This window comes from Plectropomus leopardus, chromosome 17 (genome assembly GCF_026936395.1).
Source record: "Plectropomus leopardus strain MGB_pleo_1.0 chromosome 17, ASM2693639v1, whole genome shotgun sequence".
In the NCBI taxonomy this organism is placed as follows: Eukaryota; Metazoa; Chordata; class Actinopteri; order Perciformes; family Serranidae; genus Plectropomus; species Plectropomus leopardus.
This window is the reverse complement of record NC_142192.1, coordinates 24,187,979-24,210,175: the sequence shown is the minus strand read 5'-3', so window position 1 is coordinate 24,210,175 and position 22,197 is coordinate 24,187,979. Positions and strand designations below refer to the sequence as shown.

Below are 22,197 nucleotides of genomic sequence, written 5' to 3'. Positions count from 1 at the left end.
CTTCCCCCCTCTTTTTTCTCCATCAATCCCGCCCCCATACAATTGTAGTGTGAGAAATGTGTTGTGAGTGAGCTCTCATTTGGAGTGTAAACCTGTGTGTGTGTGTGCCCTGCGTGTACACACGAAATCCATCACACCCCCAGTGGACTTTCTCCCTAAATAAGACCTGCTTGTCAGCTTAGGAGACAGACAGGTTGGACGAGGACGGAGACACAGCCTCAGTGTTAGTCGATTCACAGGCACAAAGGCCATCCTACGGTGAAATATAACCAGGCCCTTTGTGCACTAGTTAAGCCCGTCCCTGTGGGGTTTGTGGGATGTTTTTTTGGCGGCTGTTAGGAGTTTTTTTTTCTCAACTTCTGTGCAGATGAGACAGGGGGCTAGTGTATTTTCTGCCCGACTTATGAGGCCTGGCTGTGAAGAGTGAGAGGGCACATTTGGAGGGGACACCAAACTCAGTCAATGCTTTTTTTTTTTTTTGCCCAAGGGAATTCTTCACTTTGAGGAAATGTTTTGCTCTTTTTAAGTGCTTTGTCATAGGAAACAAAGAGAAGTAAAGTGTGTGAGAGACAGAGTGAGACCTTGTGATGTCCGGCACCATATTAAAAAACCTCTCTGACCATTACATAAATGGCTTTGATTTGCAATTCTGTCATAGAGTAATCTGTAAAGACGGATGGATGAGAAAGTCGGGGAGAGAGACAGAGGGGTGCACTTGTCAGAGCTCATAAGATGTGAGCTATGACTCCATTTGTGCAGAGGTCCGTGGAGCGTGAGAGGAGGTCGGAGGGATTTCTTGAAGGTCAAGGAAAGCAGGGCGACACATGACAACAACGACAGGGACAAACAAGCTGATAAATACTCAGGCTGAGCCTCAGGTGGCGGGACAGAGGGATAAAGCAGTGATGTCATTGCTTTAAGATACCACCACTGTATTACAGTCATTATTTTTAGAAAGGGAGACAGGGTTGGTTGGGGCAGGGGGACAGTTGGGACAGTCCCTTTTTAGCAAGCTAGAAAGCATTTATGGGCCCATTTCCATTGCAGGAACTGGGGGGTAGTTTAATGGGGTCTCGCCCATGTCTCCACTGCAGGAACTGGCCCCGTTGGACATTTTTGAGAACGTTTACGGGGGCGACACAAGTCCCTGTCTCGGGGTAGGCCTTGAAACATTGTTGGGTGGGACATCTCATGTGGTCTCATGTGTATGCATGTTAGAAATAACTTAGCTACAACTTAACTATTCTCTTTTACTAATTATTTATTTATTTTATGCCATTTTATTCTTTTTGCGCCCCGCTCAGGCAGTGCAACTGAATATTGTTGTATTCACCTGTTCAATGACAATTAAAATATTATATTCTATTCTGTTCATTTTTATGCTGCGTTCATGTGATGTTGGAATAATCCTAATGACGACTTTCCCACTGGGGAATTTCACATAAACAGCTTCATGTCAGAAAAACAACTCTGCAACTTTGACATCATTTTATAACACGAGTTGCTGACTTGACGTCACAAATGCATAAACATGGCTGGAAAAAGTCAATGTTTGGCCAATTGTGAGAAACTTTGTATTAATTCACGTATAGAAACTATCAACCTCTTGTTTAAACGCTCATTAAAATCCAAACATTTCTTTGTGGCTTCCACATTGTTTCCACTTTATGACGTCAAAGCACATGAACGCAACAAAGTCGGAAGAATGACTTCCCAGCACGGAAACTACGAGATCAGATTAACGCAGCATAAAATACAGAAGAAGAAGACTGAATACTCAGCACATTATCCATATTATAATTTAAATACTCACATATTGCTTATTGTCTGTTACTGTATTTCTTTACATTTATATTATTACACACTTACATACTTAGCATATTACACATACTTTATTTTAAAATATTAAATTATTTACATTCTAGTGCTAATTGTTTACTGTATTTCTATTTTTATATTTCTGCTTTTATAAACTGTGCTTGTACTTATTCTACTTGCGATAATTCTCTATGCTGGCATCAAAGCGACTGTAACAAATCACAATTTCTCCCCCGGTATCAATAAAGTTTCTGATTTTATTTTATTTAATCTGCCACGGTCTGGTGATTTTTTTTCTCCACTGAAGAACACTGTACAATTTTTACACCTGACCTTTCATAAGCCTGCCATATAAATGCAGTCCTGATGGGTCTGTGTGGGATATGAGTGGTGATACATTTTGGACATCTTTGCTGCCTCCTGGTGGCTCTCTCACCCACTGGCAGAGTGTCACAAGTGAAGCCTCGAGTGGACTGCTTCCTGTGTAAATGTGGTTAAATGTGGCGTAAACCTTTGAAACTCGAGCACATCGGTTTGACTTTTGTCAAAAAAAAAAAAAGCGATTATGAAACTGGCAGAAATGTCTCAGAAATGACAAAAAAAGACAGAAAGAAAAGGTGAAGACAAAATAACGTGAAATTTATTTAAATTGGAAAATTATCAAAAACTATGGAAAATATCAAGAATACTATAGTTACAATTATCATAAATATATATAAATGTAAATTTAGTTAAAGGTGGCAATTAGTCATTCTCTCAGCTACAGTAGGTGTTTCTGTCAAGTAAAAATATTTACCAAAATTGAGTACTTTCTGTGTAAATGTAGTTAATGGTGTAGTAGGTCATTTTGTTTGGTGGTGTAGGTGACTCTGTCAGGTACAAACATACATCAGAATAGAGCACTTCCTGTATAAATACAGTCAAATGTGGCGTAGGTGACTCTGTCAGGTACAAACATTTATCAGAACAGAGTACTTCCTGTATAAATGTAGTTAAATGTGGCGTAGGTGATTCTGTCTGGTGTAGTAGGTCATCCTTTCAGGTACAAACATTTATCAGAAAAGAGTACTTCCTGTGTTTAAAAAGCTAATTTACTGCAGTGAGATTAAGTGCAAGATCAAGTTGTCATAAAATGTATTATAGAATGACAGTTTTTGTCCACTCTCTGTGGACCATGGGACAGAAACGAGGTGGACAGACTACAGAGGAAATGTGAGAGGAAACCACGAAAAAGGCCAGTGCATTTTAAATATCATCAAAAGAAACTGTCCGTCAAAAGAAAATAGGAAATGTGGGGAAATAAATGTTGCTCTTTTTGTGCCTGACTCATTTTCCTGGACTGAAAGCCACTGTGAAGAGAACAGTGTTAGCTTCAGACTGAAACTGGGAGGTAAGGAAATCATGTTATTAGATTTTTAAGCTCTGAATTGAGGTGTAAAAACTGATTTATTTTTTAAGTGGGTTTGCTCCGGCAGCCTGAGGTGCTGCTCAGCTGTCTGTCAGCTGATCTGGTTCTGTGTCACATGAGCAAACTGCTGCTCTCTTTGCTCTGCTCCCGGCCTGATGTGGCCTGATAAACCTGCTTTACAGAACAGAGCTGTTCACACCAAACACAATATTTGCGTAAGACTTCAGTTCAAAATTATGCAAGATTAGGGCTGAGATTTAAAACACAGAGAGAAAGAGTGCAAGTAAGGACAAACAACTTTAAGAGAGCCTTTACAGCTATAGATGGTTACTGAGAGGGTTCATATTCAACAAACGTAATATATCAGCTTTTTTATCTATTATTGTAAACTATATTACCCAAAAGAAACTCTATTAGGCTGCTGTGATATAATAATGTAACACTTTGAAAGGATCATTCTGCATAACATGAACTTTGGTCCTTTAAGTAGGCCAACTTTTTTTCTGTCCTTCTTAAGCAATCATTTGAAGGAATATTAGTAGGACTTTAATACCGTGGAAGCCTATTGCTGTACCCCTGTCGAAGTATTTGATCTGAATACCAGTGTTGAAGTAAATAAGTAGGCCTACATTTCACTGACAATTGAGGTACTTGTAGCCTACTTTGCTGGAGTATTTCCTATTTTTTAATGTCATAGACCTACTACTATTCCACTACAATTCAGTTTAAAGACTTTACTTTTGGTTCAGCAGCTAAAGTTAATAGTTAATTTGATATTACATACAAAATATTTGCTGAAATGATAAAATATGATGCATTTTTACAGATGAAAGGCCATGCAAAACCTACTCATTATGGAGCTGTGCAAAGCTATATATGCTCACATTTACATGATGTCACCATGTTACTGTAATAAGAAGAAATATGTTACTTGTTTGACAATAACATTAACAAGAGAGCTCTGAGCTCTCCAGGAAATCAAATATTATGAACATTACTTTTACATGGGTACATCTGTATAACGAGTACGAGGCTACTTTTGGTATTTTGACCGTTCGAAACCTGAATAAATTGGTTTGATTTCTTTCAAAAACATGAGAGGATGGCGCAGGCAAGTTAATAAGAAACGATATAACAAGAAATGAGTGAAAAGTTACCAAAAAAAATAGACAAAATAGTTTAAAATTAGCACAAAGTTACAAGAAATTTACCCCAAAATAAGCAACAACAAAAAGAGAAAGTTTTAAAAAAAAAAGGGGGGGGGGGTGCTTGGAAAAAATGTCCACTGAACTATATTAATTATTATGTTTAAAATTATTTTACAGAATTATTATAATTTTTGAGATTTTTCTGCAATTGTCTTGTACTTCTTACAAAATTCTTGCTAACCTCATGAATTATTTCATTATATTTCCATCTTTGCTGAGCAAGTTTTGTGTGAAAGGAAATAAAAGCTCGTCCCAAATATGAGCCTGTCAGAGATTTAAACTAATAGCAAGGGCTAGTCATTGAAGTGTAGGCAATATTTTAACCCTTTAAAACCAAATGGGTTTGATTTCTTTTAAAAACATGGGGAGAAGGCAACAACCACATGGCCCCAAAAAACTGAAAATCCAAAAATATATGTATTAATTTTATTATTTTTTCTGTAACATAATTTCGAATCTAAAATGGTCATATTATAAACATAGTTTTCCAGACATTTCTCTCTATTTAAAAAAAAATCATTTTCTGATAATTCTCCCCTCTTTTTAAAAATCACTTTCTAGGTAATTTTCTTGTCACATTTTAATTTTTTTTTTAGTAATTTGTGTGGCATTTTTTTTGCCAGGTTGGTAATCGTGTATTTCCCCCCCTTATTTTTTGGAAACAAAATAAAAATAAAAATCGACTTGCTCAGGTGTCAAAAGGTCAAATAGCTTGGAGCGCAGCACAAAAAAAACTGATGTGGAACCAGGTTTCGAGGGGTTAACGCAATATTTTGTACTTTTACTCAAGATTTTGAATGCAGGTGTATTCTTTCTCTGTAGTACACTGCTATGTTTACTTGAGTAAAACGCCTGAATGTTTCCTCCACTGTTGACGGTCCGCAGGTAAACAGCTCAGCATCCCTGCCTCCATCAGCAGCACTCTGCGTCCTGCTGAGGTGTTCAGACCGTGCGGTCCTCCAGGCGGGGAGACGGAGACACAGCGCCATCTTGTTTGTTTTAGTCGGAGGAGGGGTGGAAAACAGCCTCCACCATCACCCGCAGCAGCAGCTCCACCACGGCCGGCTGAACGAGAAAAACCCCAAACGGCTCACCGGTGAGTCGATTAGCCGCATGTTTGACGTGATTTTTACTCAGTTTGTCGGTGTCAACCGAAACTCGCCGGTGGCTCTGCGGCGCTCCGGTGGTTTTCTGAATGACAGCGGCTAACGGTTAGCTTGTCCGCAGCATCACCTGTTGTGACCCGGAGGAGAGTCGACCGTTACTGCGGTTTACCGGGACTGTAACGCCAATCACGGCGATGTAACGGTCGTCTCCTTTGAACGACGTTAACGGATAGAAAAGCCCGTGTTGTTGTTTTCTCAGGACGCTGTACGGTTAACGTTACCGGCGTGTAACGTCTCCGTGGACGTGTTATAGTCAAATCTAATGTCTCGCGGTGATAACAGTTACCGTTACTATCTGCGGTTGGTGTAACGGTAACGTTACAGGGGACGTTACAGTTACTCTGGTGCAACCAGCAGCCTTTTTTGGGGGGAAAAATTTTAACTATCTGACGTTACTTGATAAATATTTCCGTCCACAGTGTCTGGGAGTTACTAGTTACATTTAACGTAATTACAAATACATTTGTAATCAGTTACAGTTACTCTTTCCATCTTTTCTTACTTGATTTAAACTCAACACTTTCTTTTTTGGCTCTTACTAATAAAATAAAAAATAAAAAAAACATTTGAACATTTGATGAGACTGTATTACATAAACTTATTTGGTGAAAGGCCCTAATGTGATAAATTACTTTTGTTTTTGTTATTTTTTTGTTATTTTTGTCTTTTGTTTCTGTCCCTGTCAGTTCTTTTTTTCATTATACGTTTTTTATTGATTTATGTATAAATATTATGATTATGTATTATTATTATTATTGTTATTCTTATTATTTATGATCTGTGTAGAATGACAATTTTCTGTGCTCTCATGTATGTTTTTGTCTTCTTTTTTATCTGACATATTTTGTACATATTTTTGTTAAATAAAGTAGTTACTGAGAAAAAAATATGTAATTAAGTTATACTTACTAATCAAAATGTTGGTGGTTACAAAGTGGTTACATCTGATTATTTCTGGACATTTTTTAGCTTTGTCACTCAGTTTAAGACATTTGTTGGAAATGTAATTTAAAAAGTAATCACATTTAATTAGTTACATTACTTCAATGAAGTTCACTCTTAATTTTTTTAAAGGGTAACTAGCACAGTAATCTGTAACCTATTACATTTCAAAGGTAACTGTCCCAACAATGTCCCTCGCTTAGAGATGTATAAAAACCACATATCCTACATCCACAAACAAAATAATGTAATGTTACAGAAAATGTAAATTTACAATCATCACAACACTGTGCTAAAAACAAAAACACATGATGTAGCCTACAGTATGATAAGGTAGTTAGAGCAGAAATAGCCTAATCTGTTACAAGTAAAAGTCCAGCATTCAAAATGTTTGTTAGGTAAAAGTACATACAGATTAACCTCAAGCTTTTCACTCATTTTAATTAATTATTTACTTAATATCTTTTTAAAATACATATAAAAACATACTTTATAAGAGATATGTGTATGATAAGGCAGTTTCCAGTGGTGGAAGAAGTAGACTTCTTAGATCATTTTACTTGAGTAAAAGTTGCAGTATCACAGTGTAGAGACAACCTTTTTTTAAATTGTCACATTTACATTGTACAGCAAGGAAGTAAAGTAAAAGTCCTGCATTTAAATTATTTAAGTAAAAATACAAACAAATCAAGCTTGTTACTAATTTTACTTAATTACTTAATTACTCTGCTTTTAAAATACTATTTTGAAAATAAATACGTATGAAAAGGCAGTTTACAGTGGTGAAAGAAGTACTCAGATCAATCACTAAAGTAAAAGAAGCAATACCACAGTGTAGAAATACTCTGTTACAAGTAGAAGTAATAATATCTGTAGATCATTGTACAGATAGTGTACAGCAGATTGAGGAGTCTCACCCAGCCTCATCACAATCTGCAGGGCGATGTCGTCCTGATTGGAGCGGGGTTTTTTTCACACAAAGTCATGGTTTAGAAAAGTCTCAATTAATCAGCGTGCACCCTGCTGTGAACTGCTGTCAACACTCCAGTCTAGATCGACAACCATGTGTGCATCTTCAAAGAGTCTGCTCGCAAAAGCTTTAAACCACACACTGAACGCGTCTTTTCAACTGTCATGCTTTGTTTACTTCTTCAGAGCTGTGATTCCAATCATAAACAGTGTGTTGTTTGTGTTGTTTCCTCTCTCCAGGCCTCCCCCTTTCCCCTTTCCCTTGAAGTGAGGAGGCCCTGAGACGATGTTTTATGCCCACTTTGTCCTCAGCAAACGTGGGCCGCTGGCCAAAATCTGGCTGGCGGCCCACTGGGACAAGAAGCTGACCAAGGCACACGTGTTTGAGTGCAATCTGGAGAGCAGCGTGGAGAGCATCATCTCACCCAAGGTATTCTCTCAGGGTCTTCACTGTCACAGGACAAGATGGTTTTACATGTCCTCTCTTTATTACTGTGTGTTTATCTATCTTCAGCCAGCCACCCTATAACTACAAAGTTTTGTTTGTGTGTTTTGGAGACGTGATTAGTATGCGAGTGCTGTCCTTTTAGGTCTCTCATGACTGATTGTATCCTCCAGCTTTCCATACAAAGACAGTTTTACATCACCGAGCGGAAAATTTTAATTGATTTTGTCTAATAAAATATATTCTCATAATTTTGATCATCAGTGGCTGCTTATTAATCCTTTGAAACCTGAGTAAATTGGTTTCTTTCTTTGAAAAAAACATTTGGTAAACTGCAGTGACCCACCTGGCAAGAAGTATTCCACAAATTAAAAGAAATCAGTAAAAGGTGACAAACAAATTACCTGAAAATTGGGGTATTAAAAAATGAGGGGAAAAAATATGGAAAAATGTCCAGAAAACTATATTTATAATTGTTCTAATTTTATAATTTTTAAAAGATATACATATAGGATTATTTCTTTAATTTTCAGTAATGTTCAAGTCATTTTCCTTTTTTTTTTGACAATGTTCAGGTGATTTTCATTTTACGTTTTACTTAAATAAAGCTACCAAGCAGTTGGTTATATTGTCTCAAAAATGCAAAACATGAGAAAATCTGATAACTTCAATATCATATCTTTATAAATACAGTATTGAGTCGTACCTGCTGGTTTTATCCAAGTAGGCAAATTTACAGATAATTTATGGCCTTTTTAGCAGGTGACTGTCATTGGCTTTGACCTTTATTTAAACATTACTTATTGTTTTATAAGTTAGTAAAATAAAATAACTCTTGGTTGCTGCCCCTAGCTTCTCATTATCAGAGTTGTATTGCATTGCTTTTGTAACGTAATGTCAGGACAACATTGATGAGAACACATTAAACATTTTATCAATTGTTTGACAGACAGAAACCTTGCAATAGTGGTGGCGATTTGGACTATGGACACAGAGTTTATATAAAAAGCTGCAGATGCATTTTACAGTAACATCATGGATCGTTTCTTTTCTGCACGTACCTTTTTTATCCTTATTTTCGCAGGTAAAAATGGCTTTACGGACATCAGGGCATCTGCTGCTGGGGGTGGTGAGGATCTACCACAGGAAGGCCAAGTACCTGCTGGCAGATTGTAACGAGGCCTTCATCAAGATCAAGATGGCATTTAGACCGGGTCAGTTCATGCTATGTATTCATCTACACAAATGCATTCACACATGCCAACATTTTTAAAAAAGTCTATTATGTAATTATGACAGTGCGCCGAGTTTTTACATATAATATATTAAAGCAACTCATTTTCACTTCTAAGTCTGGTTCATCCACGTTCTGTAACGCTCCTCCTACATTGTGGTGTTTCAGGTGTGGTGGATCTTCCAGAGGAGAACAGAGAAGCAGCCTACAACGCCATTACTCTGCCAGAGGAGTTTCATGATTTTGACCAGCCACTGCCAGACCTAGAGTGAGTCCTCTGTCAGTCTGTCTGTCACTGAGAGAGCAGTAATGTCAAAATGTGTCGTCACACCCAACTAGAAAAAGGGACTGGGCGTTTAATTGGGACTAGTCTTTTATTTGAAGTTTTGCGGTATTTAGTTAGTCAACAGTAGATATCACAGGGGTGAGCGCAAAGCGGCAAGAAATACAATCAGCGCACACAGGAACAGTTTGGAGACTAAATAATAAAATAGAGATATAGCTTACTATGATGTGAGCTTAATGGCATAGGTAGAAGAGCCCAAACAGAAGTTACAAGAGTCCGAACTGGATCAGGGGCCGGATAAAGATTCAATTAAGGTACAAGTGTCGAGATTCAGGTGGAAATCTGGCAGCAACAGCCTGTGGGAAAGGGAGGTGGTGTGTGTGCTTCAGGGCTGATGAGGGGAAGTGGAAACAGGTGAGCTGACAGGGGTGCATCCTGTCCCGCTAAAATGTAACAAAATGTTTATTTAAACAGAAACGATGGTGCGTTAAACACCTTGTTGCTGTGTTACACAAGCGCACTTTTACCATCGCAGGTTTTAGATAAATGCGCTGCTAATTGGTTAACAAAAGAGAGAAAACGTACCTCAAAGCATGTTGCACAAGTCGTTCAACCCAAAGACCGTAGTGAAATGGTGCACACTGTTTACAGATTGAATGTGCCTCAGGTGACAGGAATGGCTGAGAGGCGTTACTGCAGGGCAGGACGGAGTGGCTGGATGTGAGTCAGGTGACCGAGCAATGAAGGCACCTGGGGAAGTGGAAAAATGAAGATAGAGAGATGACAGGGAAAAAAAACATTAATTTAAATTTTCTTTGCAGTTAGCTCAACTCAATTTAAGTTATTATTCTCTATTTGTTTTGCAGCAAATGTAAAAACCTAATAAAAACACAAAGCACAAAAAATATGACACAGAAACATACAGTTGGCATCAATCTGTAAACAGGCTGACTTGCACCTTTGCACATTCAAACTCCACAGGAGCAGATTAATAAGTGTCCACCATAACTTCATAGGGCCTATAATAATTCAGTAGGTGTGAAATATGACAAATATCTCCTAATAACGTAAATCATTTCATATACTGCACCTTTAACAGGTCATGAGGGTCACAATAATGCAGCATCAGGACCGGCACCATAAAATATGTATGTGCAATATAGCATACAAGTACAATATGTACTGTTACTGTCACTCTCACATCAATACTACAGTCAATACTACAGTTACAATATGTAAAGCTACTGTCACCCAATCACAGTCATCAGCATCAACATTATTAATACTACAAGTACAACATGTACTTCCTGCCTATTATGTTGATTCCTAAAAATAATGATTGTAAATACCGTAGAAACATCCGTTGCACTGTGCCTACACATATCACCAATTCAGATATTCTGGGAAATGTTAATAATCACTAACAACTGTGTTAGAAGACTGACAGGCACTTCATCACAAAATAACTGCTTGAAGGCCTCGAATAAGCATCAAAGTACAGAAATGTTTGAGCATCGATTTTTTTTTCTACTGTGCTTTTTCAGATCCATAGAAAATAAAAACTGAATTGACTGTTTGTGTGGTTTGTACAGTGATATTGACGTTGCCCAGCAGTTCAACTTGAACCAGAGCAGAGTGGAGGAGATCACCATGAGAGAGGAGGTGGGCAACCTCAACCTGCTGCAGGATAATGACTTTGGTAAGCACCTGTCCTCTGAGCAGACGTGCTTTTCTACACTGATCATTTTCTTTAGGTTATTAGTTGATGGTGTAGCTCCCTTCACTCGCCAACATTTCTCACTATATACATTAACGACACACTTCTTTGTTGCGCAGCTGACTTTGGCATGGACGACCGGGAGATGATGCGGGAGGAGAGCGCTTTCGAGGTGGACATCATGGCAGCGTCAGCCTCCAACCTGCTGCTGGAGGCTGAGGGCGGAGCTAACGCCATGGCTGACAAGTCCAACCACCTGGAGTACGACGACCAGTACAAGGACGACTTCGGAGACAACCCCATGGAGAGCAACGAGGGAGGCATGCTGGGTAGGATCCTGTCAGTATTATGGACAGTGATGTTGGCTATGTTGATGATGAGTGCTGATAGTGTCGACGTGTATATTTGAAGTGTTGGTGTTTAGTTGGACTGTTGATTGAAGTGAGTGATCTTGACTGTAATTACCTCATCTCTCTGTGTAGTGGACAAGCTGCTGAGTAACGAGGATGGAGGCGGCATCTTTGACGACCCTCCTGCCATCGCAGAAAGTGTGATGATGCCTCAGGACCACGGGGACGACGACGACGACTTTGATGCTCTTTCGGGTCAGTCCCATAAATGACCTCAGCACCACATCCTGGAAAAAAAGCTTCATTGTTTCATTTTGCAGAAACTCGGCTGAAAAAATCAGGAGTCTGGACTGAATGCCATTCATTCTGTTCTCCATTTCCTCCATCGGTCAATGTAAGACCTAAACATCAACCAAACTGACAGCAAAGTAATACGTTAAACTATGATTTGTTCACACCAGAATATTTGCAAAATACACAAACTAAAAACTATTAATTAGTTTACTTAAATATCTTGCATCTTGTTTGTCTACATGTTAACATTACTGCAGTGTTTACCCTTTTTTTTTGTTATTTACATGTTACATATTGTCTACTGGCTCTTGAAAATCAAAGCAACCTCGTGTTCATAGAAAGCAAAAAATAAATGCATAACAAATACAAAACAAATGCAAATTTAACACTTGAACTGCTGTGTATTGGAGTTATTTACACAAATTGTGTAGCAATAATTTTGTTTATATACAATTGAGAGTCGTCTAATGTCATGACACGTCTATCTAACGTGCTGTGACTGTGTGTCGTTAGCGGGGGCCCCAGATAGTCCGGACTCAGGCCCCACAGAGCCCCTACCAGCCATGGCAGACCAGACTGAACAGACCACGCTGGTTCACAACGAGGAGGAAACCTTCGCTCTGGAGCCAATTGACATCACAGGTAATGCAGATGATTTTAAGACCTGTTGATACCTGTAAGTTACATTTTTACACAAACAGTACTAGATCCCTTTTAATGTTTGTCCATTCATGAACAAAATTATATCTCGGACATAGTCTTATGCCAAATTGCACGGATGGCATAAGGATACAAAAATCTGAGACGAGCAGCAGATAGAAAAAGTAAAAAAAAATGTGTTGAAAATGACGAGTTTTGTGATAATCGTATCATGAATTCAAAAGTCTTTTAACATTTCTCTTGATAAGTTATGAGTAGAAATCAATCAATGATAACACATGAACACACCAGCAAATTTCCAAAATAATAACTAATAAGAGAATTTTACACTTCTGTCTGCATAAAAACACTGTGCTTATATGGAAGGGCCTTTTTGCTCCAAGTATCAGAGCGACTTTTGTTTACTCAGCTGATTTGTCTCTGTCTCCCTTTGGACTGTGCAGTGAAGGAGACCAAGGCGAAGCGGAAGAGGAAGCTGATTGTGGACAGCGTGAAGGAGCTGGACAGTAAAACCATCCGTGCGCAGCTGTCTGATTACTCTGACATCGTCACCACCCTGGACCTGGCGCCTCCCACGAAGAAGCTCATGATGTGGAAGGAGACCGGAGGAGTGGAGAAGCTTTTCTCTCTCCCTGCTCAGCCTCTCTGGAACGCCAGGCTGCTGAAGGTAACAGAATGTAAAAGATGCGCCTTTTTCAGGGATAATTGTACAAAAAGTGGAATTAAACTACTGTATTTTTCTCAATGTTTCACTCTCTGTAGATGTTCACAAGGTGTCTGACTCCTCTGGTGCCGGACGAGCTGAGGAAGAGGAGGAAAGGTGGAGAGGCTGACAGTCTGGATGAGTTCCTCAAGGATCTGGAGAATCCGGAGGTGCCCAGAGAGGAAACAACAGGACACCAGCAGAGAGACATCATGGGTAAGAAATGGGTCTTTAAATTTGAGCTTGAGTTATCTGTGGAAAGTCATAACAAAAAAAAAAATGTGGATAATTAGATTTTCATGCATTACTTTTTTTTTCCTTGGCGTGGGATGAAGTTGTGGTAGTGCTTGAATTCGGTTTGTTAAAGGCTTGGTATCACATTCACAACATTGCTTTTAGAGAATAGCATGCGTTTGGGTTGAAGAAGTGGTGATTACTTGAAATGCAAAATAAAACCAAACTTTTTTTTTTTTTTTTTTACGGATGTCTGTTTTTGAGCCACAACAAAGGTAAAAATGTGTCCTGTAACAGACATCGGGCTTGTTTTTTTAACAGAGACGATTTCCGGAAAACATGCAGCCCCTAAAGATAAGAAGTTAGCAGTTAATCATGGTATGAAACAGTCAATTAAACAGATTTTTTCAACAATTTTGAATCACTGCAACCATGAGAGATTGAGTACACAGGCATACATGTGCACACAAATAAATAGGCTAATAGGTCCAGTAGTTTGAGGGATAAAGCGCAGACAGACACTAAGCCTGGAAATGAACTTAACCTTGTGTTTGCGTACGCGTCCAGCTGCATCATGTGCATTTTGGCATATATATACTTGCCTATACATAACGTGCATTTCTGGATTATACCTCTAGAGGCCACATGAGAGAACTCAGGCCGTATACAACTACTGGATGTGTGGGATGTAAACAACAGACATTGGGACACACATCTGCTCTGCCTCTACACTGCCCCTGCTGTTTACATTCATACTGCATCTTGTGTCCGCATTGCGTTAATTTTGAGGACATGCACAGCCGACGTGGCATGCTGACGTAGGGGTCATGTGGCAGCCATCATGCGTACGCAGACGTGTAGTTAACAGCAAGTATATCTCCAGCCTCACGCTCACCGTAAGTTACTAATTCTCCATTCAGTAGGAAAATTACAACAAAAAAGGTTGTGTTATTGTTAATGGCCACAAATCAATGAACATAAACATTCAGCGTTCCCATGTCCCAAAGGTGTTTTTTATATTGTGCTGTATGTCCACATTTCCCCTCTAGACCAGACCATCATGGAGGAGGCCAGCGTTCTGGGTGCTTCAGCTGTGGAAGGCAGCAGGACGACGCTGGACGAGTCGGTCATGCCCCCTCCATCGTCCCAACGTGGCCTCAAACGTAAAGCCCAGGACACAGAACCAGCCCTGCCTGTGAGTACAGATGTCTGCATACACTGAATAAAATGCATCGTTATATTCACAACGCTTTCCCAAATCTATTATCACCAAATATTTGATGTCAGGACTCCAATAACTGTTTACTATCTGCTTTTTTTTTCTCTTGGCTTTCCTCTGTAGTTCTGTTTTTCTCTGTCTTCTCCACCAGCTCCACTAACCGCGCTCTGTCTTTCTATACTTACACTCTTTTCTCTAGATGGGAGCTTTGGACCAACAGCAGCAGCAGCAGCAGCAGCAGCAGCAGCAGCAGCAGCAGCAGCAGCAGGCGGCCCGAGCCTCTGATGTGCCCCAGCAGCTGGAGGCAACTAACGTGGAGCTGCCTCCAGAGGAAACCACCACCATCAGCCAGCTGATAGAGCTGGACCTGCTCGGAGACAAAGACAAGAAGAAGAACGATGACGAGTCTGATGAAGAGGTGAGACAAAGATTCACAAAAACGTGTTTAATACACTTTTACCTGTGTGATTCTAGGTGCTGCATCATAGGCAACTGGACTTGTTTGAGTTTGTTGAGGACGTTTCACCTCTCATCGGAGAGGCTTCTTTAGTTCAGAACTGAACTGAAAATCTTCACTAACACACAGGTTTTGTTTGGGGTTTTGGGGTTTTTTTACACACATTTTTTTGTATTTATTCACAGTAAGTTAACAAATCATTGACACAGATTCATATTTCCCAGAACTTTACAACACAAAGCCTTTTTTTATTGTTTGTGACTGTAACTGTTTTTGTGTGTCAGGAGGAGGAGGCGCAGGGAGGAGACCAGGACCAGGAGGAGAGGAGGTGGAACAAAAGAACCCAGCAGATGCTCCACGGCCTCCAGGTATGTATCTATTCACATCTTATAGAAGAAACGGAGTATCAGGACAATATCTTATAACTATACATCACTCAGAGTTCACTCACCAACACGCCCACTTTTTTGGGGAAAACAATCAAACCCGAGGATAGACGGAAAAAAGCACACTGACGAGGTTGAAACAAATTTCTGCTTTAAACAAACCAGCTGAAGAGTTGCAGTCTAGTTTGTTAAACTAGAAATAAATCCAAATATGCTGATTTCCAATTATTCTAGAAAAAGATAGAATATTGCAGCTCAGGATTTGGCTCTGAACTATGGGCCTATGGGTAACCTTTCACAAGCATTTGAACCTCTGAAATATGAGCAAATTGGTTTGAGGTCTTTTAAAAAACGTGGGAAACGTGTTAGCAACTTGGCATTAAATGTCCCACAAATTGCAGAAAAATAGTAAAGGGTGACAAGAAAGTGACCTGAAAATTATCTTAAAAAAAAAAAGTGAAAATCATTACAGAATGATCAAATAACTAGGAAAAATATCAAGAAAATGATATTTATGATTATTTGAATTATACAGTATAGAGTATGGAAATATATACATTTATTATTAATATTAAAATTTAGTTATGTTTTATTTTACCAATTTTTGTTTTTTTTTTCTTATTTTGTGCTAATTTCTTGCTAATTTTTCAGTCATTTCTTGTTAAGGTGCTCATTGCCTTCTGTCCATGATTTTTTAAAAGAAATCAAGCCAATTTTCTCAGGTTTCAAAGGGCTAACAAAGGGTTTCACACTGTGATTTGACACATAAAATAACACATAAAATTCCTATTTGACTGAATATTTCATCTCCTAACTCCTGTCTCTCACCTTGCCGCAGAGGGTGATGGCCAAAACCGGCACCCAGTCGGTCGGCCTGCTGGAACTGTGCAGGAACAACAACAAGAAGCAGGCGGCCGCCAAGTTCTACAGTTTCCTGGTTCTGAAGAAGCAGCAGGCGGTGGAGCTCGTCCAGGAGGAGCCTTACAGCGACATCATCGCCACGCCTGGACCTCGCTTCCATATCATCTAGAAAACACAACTTTACAGTATGAAAAAGAAAAACAAAAACTCTGCAGTCTACACACTGAACAATCACACGGTCCGTTAAAGGTGAAGTCTGCAAATCTACTCCAAAACACTAATCTAGCTGTTCGTTCTGTGTGCGCTAAAAAAATGCAGGTTTCGTACGCAGCTCTTGCTCTGTATATGGGAAATAAAGACTGAAAACACAACACTATGCAGGCTAATCTCCCTCCTCCACGTCCTCGCACATGAGGCACGGAGCTACAGCATTAGGAGCACTAACAGCTCGGTGTATTTGTTTAGGTGTTGAGTTCAAATACCAACAATCTTCCAACAGATTCGCAGACTTCACCTTTAAGTTTTGTTTATTTATTTGAGTTTGTTGACTTTGTTTTGTGTATGATGTGGAGTTTTATCTTCTGTCTGCAATATTTTAATGTTAAGCAGTGGTGGGAGGAAAGACGTCCGAGCAACATGGTTAGATTGTAACGAGGTTTCTTCCTTAACAAAGTCCACATGGACTGGTAGATAGACATTTTCATACGCCTCTCTAGTCTTCCGATCCCAAAAGCGCTTTTTACAAGTGTGACTTCACACACATATTCACACATCAGTGGCCGAGGCTACCGCACAGGGCGCCACCTGCTAATCACTGAAACATTCACACACACACACACACACACACACACACACACACACACACACACTTTGATGGCACATTCGGTCGAGACGCTAAAATAAATGTATCCACTGATTTACAGACATCTTTCCCAATGTAAGTCTTTAGGGGAAAGTCTTTTTGAGACCAACAGCATCACGTGACGGACCCGGAGGTTATAGTTACACTGTTTGGCCACAACAAATTGACTTCAAAGTCCAGCGCACTCTCCGCCGGCTCGGCTCTACCTCGTGAGCCACAGCCGCCTTAAAGTAAGGATGAACGCAACGACAAATAATGAGGGTTCCCGCACATTTTCATAGACAAAATATCCATGAAAATGTAAATAGAACATTTTTTTTCTCCAAATAAGAAATGCAGTAATAGGAGAATATCAGAAATTCTGGCATTCGTGACATTCACATCATTATTATTTTTTTCTTATTCAAACAGATCAAACTATTCAAACTTAATTCCAGCTAGCTGCCATACATGAAGACAGAGAGACGTAACGCGTTAGAAAATGGAAAAACGTCTAAACTAAACGTCACATGGCCACATATTGGAGCTAAGGTGACAGCTACAGAAAAATAAATTTGCTTTTATGTCACATTATGTAGAAGGTTATCCTCTATAACAGCTGATGTCACTAACACTCATGAGCCGTTCTTCCCTTGTGAAGCTCTTGTGGTGAAAGGAGTTTGTTTACAGTGGGAGTGATGACTCATGTCACTCGGAAACTCGTCCGTCCCACCACTGCGGGAAAAGAGTTCTCATGTACACTGACACTAGCCAAAAGGAGCATGCACGATATCCAGAGTACATTTTAACAGTTACTACAGTAGTGATTTACAGACGTAACCAGCAAATCATGATTATACAACTGTAGTGTAGCACTTTAAACATGACAAACTACCAAGCTGACGTTTTTGCAAATGCGTTGTTTGCATCAACTGTTTGCAAAAAACTAGTTGTGTCCCAAATCTATAATACTCACGAATTCAATGCATTTTTGCTGCCATTGCACACTGTTCTTCTACAACGTAACGCACAAAGAGAATACAGGAGATGCTCATTCGGGCTGCAACTAATGACTTTTTTCATTTTTAAATAATCTGTCGATTATTTTCACGATTAATCGATCAAGTGTTAAAAATGTCCTTGATGTCCTCAAATGTCTTTTTTGTCCAAAACTCAAAGATATTCAGTTTTTGGTCACAGATGAGTAAAGACACCAGAAAATATTCGCATTGAAGTATGTGTAATCTGAATTTTGCATTTTTTCATAGAAGATTTACTAAAACGGATTCATCATTCATCAAGTACCAGTCGACAGCTAATCAATTAATCACTGCAGTTCTAAGTTCTCCACAAACACTCAAAAAAACAAACACCTCACATTTCTGCACAAACATTTTGCTATCTTAAGTCTACAGTAGCATTAAAAGGCTGCAATTTAATGCCCAACACCGGACTTTCTGTATCACTGTTACGGTGATTTCTCGTACATACACTGCAAAATTATACTATAAAAATAGTATATAGCACATACAGTATATAAGTAGTATGTACTATGGAATTGGGACACAGCTTCTATTTAAAAAAAGCTTCAGTTTCAACCTATAAATCGTGTAAACATCAGTGGTCCACCATACTTGCATGCTCTGTCCTTAAATATTTCACTAGAGTTGAATTTCTCCAGAAATCATTTTGATTGCCGTATTACTCTTTTATTCTCAAAAGATTTGAAGTTTGTGACACAAACTCAGCGTATCCAGTGTCTCTCTAATATATGGATAATCATTTAGTTACAAGTAATGAGTTACAGTAATGTATGACGGTGAAAATCAAGTAGATACTCTGTTCAATATTCATTTGTTGATGTTATATGTATCAGAAGAATTCACTTTTTTTTATTTTAAAGCCTGTTTTTTTTTTATTTAAAGAATGACTTGATAACACGATCAAATGAAGTCTGAATGGACGTATTTGTTATGAACGCTGTTTGGACTCTAAACTCATTGTAGGAGAAAATACTACAGTTTGAACTTAGAGGACATCGAAAATGTCAGCATACAGTAAAAACAGACCACCGAATCATTGTGACCACACTCCTTGTGCTTCTGCAAAGACCGCCGGATGCATCGTTTTTGATATCTTCTTCCATTTAAACTGTATATTATGTAACGTCTGAGTGCATCTTATATTCTGAACTATGTGCCTGTAAACCTGCTTTTTTTATTTTATATAAAAGCCAAGACAAATCTTCTCGAGCTAAAAAATATTGCTGTTTCTGAGCAGTTTCAGTCTTATGCCTGTTAGTCCTGAGTCATGAAAACTGTTGCAACATTTTTCAAAATAAAACAAACACAATGAGCAGTATTTTAAAATGTAATTTGTGTGATAAACATTGACTTATTCGATGCTGTAATGTCGGAAAAATGTACCAAAGTAGTAGAAGTCTCTGTCTTCCTGCTGGACTATGTATTTGTGACCACAGGAGCAGACATGTCTCCTCCCTCCGTCCTTCGTTTCTTGTGTCTACTTCTTTTCCTCTTCTCCCCCTGCTCCGCCGTCTTCTTCGGTGGTGTCGGCCCAGCTTTCTTCTTCTTCTTCAGGCAGCTCAGAGGGTTAGGATTGCTCTGTTTCCTCTTCCTCTTCTTGCCCCGCCTCTCTCCGTCCTTGCCGATGCCCTGCTCCTCCTTCAGGCTGCGGATGCTCTGCTGCTGAGCCGGGCTGACCAGCTCGCCCAGCTGGACGGCCTGGACATGGTCGAGGGACGTCTGGCAGGGCTTGTCCAGCACGATGGTGTTGAGGATGATGTAGAGCAGAGGGACGCCCGGGATCTTCTTCAGGCCTGTGGTCACCGTGTGGTCCTGGAGAACACACACACACACACACACACACACACACACACACACACACACACACATACAGTAGATTTGTGTGAGGGAACACCAAATTTATACATCAGTTACATCAAAAGCAGCTGCATCAAAAGTACTTTATTTAGCAATAATTCAGTTTGTCCTCAGAGGTTTGTCTTCCTACACTTGCCAGTAATTAAGTGGCAGTTTATTAACATCTTCACACTCCTACAGTCCAAAAAATATTCAGCCTGTTTAGAGGTCAAACTGATTATTTTCATTATCGTTTTTTTTTGTATTTATACGTCATGTTATTTACCTGTGTGGCAACAAAGTAGTGGTGTGGGTTCGTGTCCCCCAGCATGGACAGCAGACACTCTGAAGCGGGGACAGGCTCCTTGAAATGTGGACACCTCCTCACCTGAAACCTCTGCAGGATGATTTTAGCTCCGTACAGCTCTTTGCCCAACGTCTCCAGCTCCTTCAGGGCACAGCTGAGAATAAAAAAGACACATGAGCAGACGTGATGACACTATTAATTAACCCTTAAACAACCTGAGCATATCACGTTGATTTTTTTTAAAACATAGGAGGAAGGCAGCTTATCAAGAAAAGACCCAAATACTAGCAACAAATTAGTAAAAAAAAATGACCTAATTACAAATAAACGGAAAGTAAAAAACAAAAACAAGCAAGGCAATTAGGGGTTGATTGATATAGGTTTTTCAGGGCCGATACCGATTATTAGCAGTTAATGAGATCGATGTCTAACATTTGGAACCAATATCAATTTGCAATAAAAATTTAAATATTTGTCAAAGTTTAGAATTTGTTACAAAAAAAACATCAACACAAAACCTTGATTAAATGCCTTTAGCAACAACTTCCAACAGCATAAACAGCAAGTTCCCAGCAACTTTTTTATATGATGATTTAAATATAAAATAGCAATAAATGAAAATAGCAATGGAGCCAAAGCAGCACGCTTTTTAATTGATTTTATCACAGATTTTTTTTTTTTTTTACAGATAATCGGCAAAATGCCAATTATTACTCAACCTCTAAAGGAAATAACCTGAAAAAAAGAAAATTAAAAATGAGATATTCTGCAACATATTCTGAATGTATAATTCTTATCATCATACATATAGTTTCTGGACATTTTTATTTATTATTGATAATTTTCTAATATTTTTCTTTCTCTCTCCCTTGCTTCTGACATTAATTTTCAGGTTCTTTTCTTGTCACCTCTTACCAATGTCCTGCAGGTTATTGACATTTAACCTGTCCGTACATACATACAGTAGGCGGAGGAAATGCACTCACCTGGTGGTGCAGAGCTGCACCTCTCCCATCAGGTATTTGGGCATCTGCTCTTTGATCTGGATCTTGTTTTTCAGAGCCGCCTGACAGAAAGTCCCGTCGATGAGGATCTGAAACGGCTCTCTGAAGCTGAAGTTGTATTTGTAGAAACTTAAGGTTTTCTTGGCTTGTTTCTGTCGTTTGATCTTCATGGTGGCTGAGAGGCGAAGTCACGGGGATGAAAAGTTGTTTTCTTTTGGTCGAATAACCGTTTACGTTTGCGACGCACCGTTAAAATGTCCCTTACGTTGTTCTTCCGGTCACATTGACTCGTTTTATGATCGCCTTTCGTATTTTTTTTCTAAATGATCATTATCCGACACTTAAGCATGGCAATTTCTAATGTACACACAGCACGCTTTTAGTTCCTACTTCGTACGACTCCGGGCGGAAACAAGATGTACGACAAAGGTTCCGAGTGTCGTGGTTTTAATCGTCATGCAATAAAATATATTTACAGCTGATTTGTACCCTGAGGTCAATTAACCCTTTGGCGCTTTCCATTATTTTTTTCCTGCAATATTTCTAAATACACTGTGTAAACAAACTTGTTCCATTCGTACTGTTAAGTGGAAAAAATGCACCACAGAAACCCATGACCCATTTTTGATCCCACAGCCATCAAATCATAAATACATGCATTGTATTAATTCTGGGAGTCATTCTGGGCTTTGTAATTTATTTATTTTTTTATTATTTTCCACCTGATCACATAATTTTTATCATATCCGGCATTTGGAGGAAACACCTGCTGTTGTTTTTATGTGAACAATCACAATTGGTGTAGCTGC

At 39.1% G+C, this 22,197-nt stretch overlaps 2 protein-coding genes and 1 long non-coding RNA gene across 6 annotated transcripts; 1 reads left to right on the top strand and 2 right to left on the bottom strand.

The window, feature by feature from the left end:
* Window positions 1-16: 16 nt before the first annotated feature.
* On the bottom strand, window positions 17-10,050 carry LOC121957554 (uncharacterized). The gene is made up of 3 exons (XR_015779431.1): window positions 9,698-10,050; window positions 9,018-9,118; window positions 17-2,298 (listed from the first exon to the last, which is right to left on the bottom strand). It is a non-coding gene; the product is annotated as an uncharacterized LOC121957554 (long non-coding RNA).
* rad21b (RAD21 cohesin complex component b) lies at window positions 5,030-17,193 on the top strand. Of its 2 annotated transcripts, XM_042506180.2 has the most exons (14): window positions 5,072-5,530; window positions 7,752-7,941; window positions 9,041-9,170; window positions 9,359-9,458; window positions 11,069-11,175; window positions 11,313-11,522; window positions 11,676-11,798; window positions 12,351-12,479; window positions 12,941-13,164; window positions 13,260-13,416; window positions 14,484-14,629; window positions 14,853-15,071; window positions 15,395-15,478; window positions 16,335-17,193. In XM_042506180.2, exons 2-14 carry the CDS (start codon window positions 7,798-7,800, stop codon window positions 16,524-16,526), a joined length of 1,965 nt encoding a protein of 654 aa, XP_042362114.2. In that variant the 5' UTR covers window positions 5,072-5,530; window positions 7,752-7,797; the 3' UTR covers window positions 16,527-17,193. The 2 variants fall into 2 exon arrangements, with proteins under 2 accessions (XP_042362116.2, XP_042362114.2); XM_042506182.2 differs by lacking the exons at window positions 15,395-15,478; window positions 16,335-17,193 and having other exon boundaries at window positions 5,030-5,530; window positions 14,777-14,938.
* Window positions 12,524-22,162, bottom strand: utp23 (UTP23 small subunit processome component). Of its 3 annotated transcripts, XR_015779430.1 has the most exons (6): window positions 21,371-22,162; window positions 20,364-20,538; window positions 19,625-20,053; window positions 16,325-16,522; window positions 14,839-15,020; window positions 12,524-13,452 (listed from the first exon to the last, which is right to left on the bottom strand). XR_015779430.1 is itself a non-coding variant. In XM_042506183.2 (3 exons), exons 1-3 carry the CDS (start codon window positions 21,556-21,558, stop codon window positions 19,658-19,660), a joined length of 759 nt encoding a protein of 252 aa, XP_042362117.1. In that variant the 5' UTR covers window positions 21,559-22,159; the 3' UTR covers window positions 19,555-19,657. The 3 variants fall into 3 exon arrangements, 1 of the variants encoding a protein (XP_042362117.1); XR_015779429.1 differs by lacking the exons at window positions 12,524-13,452; window positions 14,839-15,020 and adding an exon at window positions 15,327-15,496; XM_042506183.2 differs by lacking the exons at window positions 12,524-13,452; window positions 14,839-15,020; window positions 16,325-16,522 and having other exon boundaries at window positions 19,555-20,053; window positions 21,371-22,159.
* Window positions 22,163-22,197: the final 35 nt, after the last annotated feature.